Here is a 10,800-nt window from a genome sequence, read left to right as displayed (position 1 = left end):
GTGAATGATTTAAACTCACTAATGAAGAATTCTAAAAAGGTTTGGAGCTCATTTTTAAAAACAGGTTATATACTGACCTTTTTGAATCTGTTCCTGGAAATAAAAATTATAAAAGTAATAAGTTTATTTCAGTCGTATACTCAAAAGGAGCCACTATATATGAAAAAAGTGAAAAATTGTATAAATTAGTCAAGATGCTTGAAGTGAGGCTTAAAAGAACTGCTAAAATTAAATGGGATTTTGAAGAAATGGTGCATTTCATGCACGGTCTTCTTATGCATAAAGGAAAATTAAACATATCTTATGCTATTGTCAATGATTTTAGCTACAACTTTTTTCTTTGCCCCTCCAATATATCAATTTAAAAGATGCTAGCAGGAGGATAGAACTAATAGTTGTCGAAAAACTAAATTATTGGTTCGCATAAATGTTTTGACCTCAATGAATTTCTTACTGATGCCAGAGAACATATATGGATAAATTTGGTTTGGCTCTTGATGGTAATGCCACTCACGCATACTTTGAGCTTGTTAAGCATGATTTACAGCTCCACAGAGATAGAAGCAGGCCTTCTTAAACAGAGTTAAGGAACAAGAGTTTGCCGAAACACTACTTTTCTAAACTAATATGCATAATGAACTACCTCAGTTTAGAATATACCCATGATGTCTTGAGGAAACGTGCCACTGAGGTGTGGCAACCCTACGCCCTATGTGGCACGACTGGATCAAGACCAATGGTCTGCAAGGTTCCATCAAATGAGGGACCTTTAGATATTTTTAGGGATTGTCAACGTGCTGAAAAACCTATTAACGCTGAAACCCGAATGTATCAGTGTCTCTTCCAGGAACCCTCTTTAGATTTTGTTGATATCTCAATAGAAAGGTTGATAGCATTACCGTGGATAAGCAAGATGAAACGTTAGTACACGGCACAAAGGTTATGAAGGCAGGAGTTATAAAGTTAGTTATTGTAAGTAGTTTTTTTGGGAATAGTTCCTGATATATGCCCTATTGGCAATCTAATTAAACTACATCAAAGAATAGAGAAGAAATACAAAAGTTCGGGCACGTTTACTTTAGGAAAATCTTTAAAGTTATTGTTTGATCCCCTTCGCAGGCCACCTGTAGATTTAAACGAGAAATTTTTAGATTTTTTAGCAGAGTTTGGTCTTTTAAAGAGAATTGCTGATTATACTAAAAAGTATATTTTTGGGGGAAATCCATAAATTTCATTACCTTTTTATATCTCCTAATGGTAGATGACTTTGTTTATTTATGGCCTGGGTTAAAGTTAAACTATGTTGGTGAATTGGAATTTTGTATGCCCTTGTTTTAGGGTTCATTTGTGTATCTTTTTTACTTTAAAAAAAAATTAATGTTATCCCTAACTTTTATTTATTACAATCTATGTTATATCAAATATATATTTTGTATATACTTCAAACTATATAAAATCTTTTAAAATAGGTTTTGAACCATGTGAACCGTTTTACAAACTTTTGTTGGTATACCTTTTAGTAGTAGTATAAATAATTTACTAATTACCTACCTTACTTTTTTTTAAATTGCTTTTTTTCTTAGCACTTCAAGTGTCCTTTTTATTTTAGTGCTCTTTACTCTTTGACTTTATTTTACTTCCGTCGAGGCTCTTATATTTAGCTGTTTTATAAATCTTTTGTATCTTAGTTGTTGATCATACGAAATCTATATTTTTCAGGTGTAATAAAAGCAAAAATAACTGACCCTACCTTTCAAAATTTTGATAATTTTTAAAATTTAGTATTTTTTGCGTATTTATAACTCTAAAAAAAATATATATGATTTTTTAAAACCCAATTTATAACCTAATTTATAAGTTCAACTTAGTAAAACAAAGTATTATTTTAAAAAAAGACTTAAGCTAAACCTTCGAGAGATTCACTATAAAACTTTAGGTGTTAGTGTAGTTTACAATATACAATTATTTCGTAAAGTGTAATACACCTAAATTTTTAAGAAATTAAAGTTCCTTTGATACCTAAAAAGAAAAATTCTTAGATTACAGTAACCAGTTTGTTGGAATCCTATAACCAAGATTAAATAATTTACCTAATTCTAACTTAAACTGTAAAAAAAGTATAAAAAAAAAAGAAATTAAAAAAACTATAATTTTAGTCTATAAAAATAAGATACATAACAGAAGTTCAGCTTATGGTTATTTTTAATAGGCTTTATTGAGTAATAATGATTTTATTACTTTCAGAATAGAATTGTAAGAGTAGTTTGAAATCTTATGGTATATAAATAAATTCATAGAGTTCGCTAACTAAAATACTTCGTTGATAATGGGGCCTCCCTCAACAATTATATCCGCAGAGGTTGACTAACAGGCCAGGGAGTGTATTCATAATTTTTTGTAAAACATTCAAAACCCTCAAAACTCCTACCAACACTAACCCTACGGAGACCGGAAAAAACCCCGGGGCAATACAGGAATTAGGGCCCAAAATGATATTTCTAATTTTTCTTGTGAAAACCGGTTCTCTGGGGGTAAGGGCATGTTTCATTAGTGTATTTCCTAATGTAGTAACTTAAAAATTTTTTAGTATACACACTGTCATAAATTCTTTGAAGTTAGTACTTAATTTTTGCTAGTGGTTCTCCCGCGCGTAATTTAAGTGGTGGATCTATTTATTCATCCTCCATCATTATCTTTCATAAAGACCTCGTTACCATAAATTCTTTTAATTTTTGAACATATGTGTGGGGTTTATCTCATAACAAAGTTAATGAAAATAAAATATTGGTGATGGATCGACCGCTTGATGCAAAAGTTCAGCTTTTACTACAAACGAGCGCTCCTAGCCTGCGTGACGGGAGTCTGATTGACGGACTAAGAATTCGGTAAGGTTACAATTCTATACTCCCTATAAAGAAACGCCATTTTATTAAGTTATTTGTACAGTTGCAAAATGATGAAACAATTAAATATTAATCTTCTTTATTATCATCAAGATCAGAGTCCAAGAAGAACTGTTCATAAAATGCCAGTAAGAGACTCTACTGAAAAAAACGACCAAACACAATAACAATTTACTTGATCAATATTTTCTTTTGTATATGCCAACTCGGTAATCTCCTCCAAGTAAAGAGCGTCGTTACAACACTTCAATAACAACTCTTCCTTGTTATCCCTAAAGGCTTGAAGGACCTTCAAGACTTTAAACATTTATAATATTCATTGTGTTTGGTTTAATTGCTAACCTTCTCAGAGCATGCAACGCAGTTACTAAAAGCTTCCCCGCGGGACATTAATAAATTATACAGGGACAAAAACCCTCGAATTTGGTGAGGAACTATTCCTAATTATTTAATCAAAATTAAAAAAAGCTTGCTTCGATCAACACATAATATGGAGTACCCAGAGGGGTCTCCTCAACTTCATTGCTGGAGATAGAAAGGTTAACAATATTAAGCAATGTTAAAAAAATAGTAATGGATATATAAAAGTAATTTTAAAGTTAAAATTAATTTTTTAGTACTCTTATTTTAGTGCAAGTTCACTTAAGGTTGTAAGTTAAGAGAAAAAAATTAAAGATATAAATGAACTGACCTTTCTGGATACTGTATAAAAGAAGCAAACAATTCTACCGTTAAAGCACTTGCTATAAAGGAAAGACCTTATTTTTATAAAATTAGCAGGTTTCCTCGGTATAATATCTTTTTTAGTTAATTTTTTTTTAGTCAACCTTTTATCCTATTAAACTAAAACTGCGACATAGTATTACTTATATGTAGGTTAAGGTAGAGGAAAGTATTTCCAAAAGGTATTTTATCAGCACACGATTATTATATATTGCAAGCCCATAGTTGCATTAGCTTAAAAAAAAAGTTAAAATTTTAAGTGACGCCCACTGTTGCATTATTATGTATACTGAAGGAAGCTACGCAGTAATATGTAGTAATTAGAGTGCATTATAGTAGCAAAGTCAGATATTTTCATTTGGTTAGGATGATATACTAGTGGCCGAAAATAGACCTGGCCTCGTCACTGTGCATTGCTTGTCCAATGTTCTGCTTTCAAAGGATTTGATGTAGGTAATTAGCAAAGAATCACATTAATGGTTTGTATAAATATTACATTCACTGGAGCCACAACATCCGAGCAAAAGTAACAACCTTAAATGAAAATAATTATAATATTCCATTAAAACCTTTTTCTATACTGACTACTATCATTATTTTATCTTAATAATAGTTTTTTAATAACTCAAGCGTTTTTTAATAGGTGTGTCGTAATTTCCATGGCGCATAACCACAAAAGAATCGAAACCCAAAGCGGTATTCACACAAATCTATTAGTTTATCCTCAATAGATGAAGCTTAATTAAATCTAAAAGCTGCGTAACTTTATCATGAGCCTGGCAAAGGACAGTGGGCAACCACCTGCTTTCACGACTATCAGTTAGCAAGAATATAGCGTCGTGCTCTATAACAAGTTCTTCTAGCAGTTTAAATTCCTAACAAGAGTTTGTTATAAAACTATACTTATTAGTAATATTGCAAGCATTAATTTTTTTGAAAATAATGCACCCCAAACTTATATTAACTCCTAATAGCTTTTATTTACTTAATTTAAGATTTCTCAAGGTATTTTGTATACACTTTTAAATAGAGCGCACAAAAAAGTAAAACATTATTATATCAGTGATTACTGCTGAAAAACCAACTTGTTTAACTTTATAAGAAATTATATAATAGTATCGCAACCTGTTATAAAAAATATCGCTAAACTTATTTGTAAATATGTAAAACCTTCAAAGTCGAGTCTACCTCATCAATGGCGATGGCATGGCCCGGCATAGGGACAGTTATTTCGTAGGCCCGGCTTTGCTATTGGCAAAGATAAAAAAAATTATCAAGAGGAAAGTTTATTATTATAAGTAGCAATAAGTGTGTGTCATATAGATAGTGCTTACACAGTTGGGATAGATGCGTTTAAGCGCTTCCGCCGCCGCATAAGCTTTACACTTGCCGCCCTGTCCGTTTCACGTCATTTGTATTAGTATTAATATAATATTATTTTTATTAATTATTATTATTATTACTACTATTACCTGGATACTATCTTTGAAATCAAAAAGAGTTTGGCGTGTGGGGTTACTTAGGGAAACTTTCCTAGTAAAACAAGAAAATATAAAACTAACCTGTAATGACCAACTTATTATTTTTTTGTTGGTTTACTTAAAGCATAATAATTGGATTTTCCTACTTATTAAGCTAAAACTCTTAACATAAGTTTAATAATAATAAATATTTTTAATGAGATAACCCTTGCGTATTATTGAGGTTTAGCTACATAATAAGCATTCACAGTTGATAAAAACATAAAGGGCTATCCGTTATCAACAAAGGTCACGTGAGTGATCCCCCACGCGAGTAGACAGCGGCTCACATTACGACCTAGTGTACCCGCGCCTATGATTAGGCACTTCCGTAGATAATAATAAGGTAAAGCAAGTTAATCCAATAAAAAATAAATGATGTGTTTTGATAAGAAAATGCTAAATTGTGTTGTATTGGGTTATTTGTTCTAATTATATGTTTGTTACATCCGGTAAGTTATTCTTATTTTTCTAGCCGTTATAATAATGTGAATCCTCCAAATAAAAATTGGGTGGAAAAATTATAGCTGCTTTTTTTACTTTTACGGCGAAAAGTTTATCAATATCAAGAGACGGTCAGAGTCGCCACTTCATTAGACTCAAATTTATAAAGCAAGCAGTTTCAGCGATCCTAGCAATTTTGTAATTTGTGGTAATGAGGTACATATAAAAATTTATACTTATTAGGATCTAGGGTAGAACTCAAATCTAAAACTCGCCAAGCAAGTTTATTTTTCACATTCCTCTCCCAGCCCACTATTTTTAACGGTCCTGTTACCAACTATCTATTAATAAATAATTTATTTAATTATATATTCAAAATAAATAACTGTTTATATCAACTAAAGAAAAAACTTTCAGGCCACAAACAACTATGCTGTGTTCAACCATACAAACTCCGGACTTCCATTCTTCGCGGTAACACACTAACAAAAGCAGTGTTTACTTTACAATAATATATATAAGTAAATTTGATCCGACCAATATCCACCGTTTGGACGTAAGGGCTACAGTGGCATAGTATAGTCGCGACGACATTTCTGATAGGCCATCCTGGCGCATGCGGGTTGCCACATGGGTCGCAGTACCCAACGACAAGCTTTAAAAATTAGTATATAAACAGCCTTCCAAACGCGGTTAGAATACTAATCCACCTTTTCCTCACGCACTAAATCTTGCCAGCCGCGGAGGGGATGGGCAGTGCCAGTGATAAGATCAATTACAAAAAAGGTCCTTTGCTTATAATGCAACGCAGAAAAACTATCTATCAGAGTCTTTAACTTGTATATTGTGATATAAAAAACGTTATCATAATTATATTTAGTAGTAGTTATACACTACATTAGGTGCAGGAAGATACTCAGCGATAGGCATAATGTGCTGGAATACTATAGAATCTTCACTTAAAATTAGTGCAGGAAAGCAAAACCTGTTATAAAAATTTTTAGTTTTGCAATTGCTTTTAACTTTATTTTAAATTATTTTATATTTTTTTTCTTAGTTATTTTTAGTATAAAGGAGCAACTCTACAGAAATTACGAAAGATTTTTACTTGTTAAATTATATACTTTGCCCTTTATAACTGCTTTGCCTAATATTTTCTATTGAGCGCACAACGCTGCTTAGGAATACAAAGGAATACAAACCTTAGGTTTAAAAATTATTTTTTTTTACTTTTATTACCTTTTAAATATTTTAGTATGAATAGTAATAGGTTTTTTTTAAAATCAAAATATATTTAAATTTTTAGTTTATAACTTATTATAAGGCAGTTACTACTGTAGAGATTCAAAGCTCTTAAAAAGTCAACATAATTTATAATACATAATTCTCAATAGATCTTTAGTAATATATTTTAATAAAATTGTCTAAACTTGTAAATTTATAAAAGTATTACCAATAATAATACTTGTATTTTTTAATATTAGCATAACAAAGCAGGAAAAAACTATTAACAAGGGAAGGATCCTCATAAACATTTTCAGAAGAAATATCTGCCCATATCTAGTTAGTATTACCGGAAAGAGTTGATAAAAGTAAAAATACATATGGCGGCACCTCGTCACAAATAGAGTTAAGAATGGCTGACTTGTCACATTTTTTAAAATCTTCAAGTCGACTATAATTAAACAGTGTCCCCCTCACGACTGTTCCCACAGCTTCAGGAATCCTTTTTTTAAATTAAAGGTCTAGTTACTATAGTATATACAAAATATTTCAAACAAATAATACTCGTCAAAGGAGTGGCTATCAAGGTGAAATCGTGGGGAGTAGAGAAGTGCTTTTCCACTATAGAAATAACCTTTGTTGAGGACAATAGTTAAAAGAAAGTAACTTTAATATCTAAGGGAGAACCCCATAGAGGAGTTGGAGTATCGTCCAATTTATAAACATTTAGTGTTTTCCTTGTAAGTTCGTGCCAAAAGGTGGCATCAGGAATGGAAGTAAAGGGAACCACCTTTAAGACTTGAGACATTAATAAAAGCACCCTCAAAAGTGAGAAAACAGCCTACTTTTACCTCTTGTATTGTAATAAATAACTGTCTGTTTTTAAAAACATCCTCATTGGTAGAGTACTTTCCTTTATTTATATAATTTAATTAACAGTATAGTATTTCGGTATTATAAACATTTAGTAGCCCATAAAAGGAAGTTGCGCTTATAAAACTTAATAGTGGACTCTTTAGATTATAGCTAATGGCCATATTGTAATGCACTTTTCACCAAACCAAAGGCACCCAGTTTAGTTTCTGCTTAAGTTTCTTGGTGAACGAAGGTCGGTAATTTAATTATGCAGGAAAAGGGTAAGTGACCTGTGTACATAAAACAGAGAAAAAAAATTCAACGGAGATTCTCTTTCTCTGGTTATATAAAGTTAATCACCCTATGCTAACAATCATAAATTATTTATATTCACGTTCAGTTAAACCTCAACGTCCGTATAATCCAAATGTATTAATAGTTAGTAAAAAAGGTTTCAAATTAACTGGAAAAGTTCTCTTAAGTGCTACTTATAACAGAAGTTTTAGAAGCGCCTTATTTCTTTTTTGAAATCAGGAAATTTATGTAAGTTGCACAAGTATATGTAATAACAAAATTTGGGATTCATGGTTTTCTTGTATTCGTATTTTTTGTAATACTACTTAGTTTTATTAAAGTAAAAAAACCTAATAAACAAGATAATTTTGAAAAAACTGTATTCTATTATGATCCTTTTTAATTAAAAAGGGTACCGCGTTATAAGCAGCAATTTAGGCAACACAATTTGCGGTTAAATTACAAATTCTGTTACATAGCACAGTACGGTGTAACTATACTCCTTAATATATTTAGGTTATTTAACTTAAATGTATAGCTAATCATTAGGTCCCCCCGACTGAAAGACATACAATCGAGAATACTACATATAGTAATATTCAGTCTCAAATGTATAATATAATACGGAATTACTCTACCCCGGGGAGTACAGCAAATGAAGATCAGTTTTGCCAAATTGGGAGGCTTAAATTAGTATTTTAAAAAGCTTGTCTTTAAAATAAATTTTCAATCACTACTATCTTAAGTTGAGCTACCCACAAACTGTATAGCTTAAAGTACTTTGAATTACAAATAATTTTGAAATGTACACACAGTGTAGTCTAGTGACTATAACATAGTATGATTGGAGAAATAATATATACAAGAAGACTAGGCCGGGAATGTAGCATTTACTTGTGACTAAACTGACCTGAAAATCAGAATTAAATTCTAGCATTAAAAATTACTTAAAAAAAATTTAATTTTCTTGTAGTTTCAGTGTCATAACAACCAAATATAAAAGTTTTAAAAGTAGTGCTTACTGTTGTAATAATTTTGACTTGAGCATCAAAAATTGTTGCAAATATTCTCCCTCCCGCAATTTTCTAAGAGTATGGTTGGTAACGTCTATCTTTGTTTAACGTAAATAATCTAATGTTTTCAAGAGTCTCGTCAAAATTTTTTTTTATTTAGGAAAGTTCCCATGGAATTTTTCACACCGTCTTTATATTGTAACCTTCATTATGCTTTGTTTGCATACATTATCTATTCTCGGGTGAATGCTAATGATATCCGTTTTTATTGTTTATATCTAATTTTAGAGTTTTGTTAGCATATAGAGATTTAATTACATCTATATACTTATTTGAATTAATTTTCGGGATTTGTTTATATTTAAGAAGTTGCTCGTCTGGGGCATTGCAATAATTATTGCAAACTAGGTCATTATTTTAAAACCAAAGTTTAACAGTGAGTATAGAAGAACGACCCATTTTTTTTTGTCATTACCGGCATGAAAAATGTTCACTCTGAGGAAGTCAGTTCCTTCATTTCCCGATACAAAAAGAAGCAATTTTAAGTTTTACAGATTGAAGGAATCGTAAAGTCAGCAGCTAAATTTAATTTTAATAGAAAAATACTTTTTGCTTTTGATACGAAAATTTAATTAGCTCTTGAAATATAATAATTATCGCCGCTATTACCTTTGTGAGATTAAAAGATATATACTCGTTGGTAGATTTGTCGTGTTAAGTTTCTTTTTTACAATAAAAAAAAATAAAAAAAATAGTCACAGGATGTTCAAAAATATAAATTTCTTTATGTTGAAATTGTCGCATATGAAATTTGCTCCCATTCGGAAAGTTACATACAAATTGAATAAACGTAAAACACAGATAGCGGTACCGTTAGCTACTAAAGGGCGGTTTCTGAGTATATTTATAATGTAACAGACGCTTCAGAGCACCAAAGCACGAGTCATCGAGATCAAGATGCTACATTGCTCATGGAACTTCCTGTGATTATTATGCACTTCACAATAAATTACATTATGTGTAAAAGGTAATACATGACTGAGACTATCAGACTTTATGCTATCTAGTCGACTTTTTATATATCTTCTACACAGGCAAAAAGAAATAATATTTTTTACCTTTTTCGCTTGTTACTTATTGTAACTATACACAATAGTAAAAATTTAAAACACAGCAGATACTTAAGCTACAAGTCGAAAATTGATAAAAACTTTATTTTATGCTATAAAAACAAAAAAGTCTATATACCTGTTCAAGAAAGATAATAAATAATAAATTGACAATCCGCGAATAAATCAACAAATGAGTCGAGTCTTAATCCTTACGCACTTAAATGTGCGAATATGCTTACCCTGTTGAAGGCATTACCTATGCCTGAAAAGGCTGCAAAAATAAAGTAAGATGTTTTAAAAATTTGGTTTTGAGGTGATGGAGTCGCCTATAAATGTCCGCACCATAAGCTGAATAATATTTTTAAAGTAACCTTCAAAACCCTACTGGCAGACATTCACTTAACCATTTGTAAGTTTTTAAAAATATTTTTATATATCTTTTTAAATATTTAATAAATTTTCATATTGACCAAAAGTTCTCCAGTAATATTGTAACGACACAAGGGGTCCAGATTTAGGACCTCAAGAAGTTACTTCCTAAAATAAAACTTATAAATAAGCATGCTAGCCACAGAAATGCACAGAGTTTAAGTAAAACTTCTTTTTAAAATTTCTAACCTTGGTCACTGAAGAGGTAGCGAAAACAAAGAAATTAATCCAGTAAAACATTTAAAATTTGTTTACGAAATATTTTTTATCGTTGTTAAAGATA

The 10,800-nt window shown here is 30.8% G+C and overlaps 1 protein-coding gene across 7 annotated transcripts; it reads right to left on the bottom strand.

The window, feature by feature from the left end:
• Window positions 1–2,911: 2,911 nt before the first annotated feature.
• LOC135145573 (uncharacterized) lies at window positions 2,912–7,607 on the bottom strand. Of its 7 annotated transcripts, none has more exons than XM_064077692.1 (23): window positions 7,502–7,607; window positions 7,379–7,448; window positions 7,205–7,316; window positions 7,044–7,150; window positions 6,483–6,575; window positions 6,301–6,426; window positions 6,128–6,245; window positions 5,977–6,072; window positions 5,827–5,917; window positions 5,687–5,777; window positions 5,314–5,472; window positions 5,099–5,159; window positions 4,961–5,020; window positions 4,797–4,874; window positions 4,391–4,501; window positions 4,252–4,336; window positions 4,123–4,160; window positions 4,021–4,055; window positions 3,595–3,661; window positions 3,403–3,428; window positions 3,246–3,343; window positions 3,079–3,192; window positions 2,912–3,014 (listed from the first exon to the last, which is right to left on the bottom strand). In XM_064077692.1, the coding sequence occupies exons 14-20, from the start codon at window positions 4,842–4,844 to the stop codon at window positions 3,423–3,425; spliced, it is 390 nt and encodes a 129-aa protein (XP_063933762.1). In that variant the 5' UTR covers window positions 4,845–4,874; window positions 4,961–5,020; window positions 5,099–5,159; window positions 5,314–5,472; window positions 5,687–5,777; window positions 5,827–5,917; window positions 5,977–6,072; window positions 6,128–6,245; window positions 6,301–6,426; window positions 6,483–6,575; window positions 7,044–7,150; window positions 7,205–7,316; window positions 7,379–7,448; window positions 7,502–7,607; the 3' UTR covers window positions 2,912–3,014; window positions 3,079–3,192; window positions 3,246–3,343; window positions 3,403–3,422. The 7 variants fall into 7 exon arrangements, with proteins under 7 accessions (XP_063933762.1, XP_063933761.1, XP_063933758.1 ...); XM_064077691.1 differs by having other exon boundaries at window positions 6,488–6,575; XM_064077688.1 differs by having other exon boundaries at window positions 3,079–3,200; window positions 6,488–6,575; window positions 7,379–7,435.
• Between the last annotated feature and the right edge of the window lie 3,193 nt (window positions 7,608–10,800).

This window comes from Zophobas morio, unplaced genomic scaffold, assembly GCF_036711695.1.
Source record: "Zophobas morio isolate AGI-343-1 ecotype UQ-CSIRO unplaced genomic scaffold, CSIRO_AGI_Zmor_V1 ptg000159l, whole genome shotgun sequence".
Taxonomy (NCBI): Eukaryota; Metazoa; Arthropoda; class Insecta; order Coleoptera; family Tenebrionidae; genus Zophobas; species Zophobas morio.
This window is presented reverse-complemented; position numbering and strand designations above follow the sequence as displayed.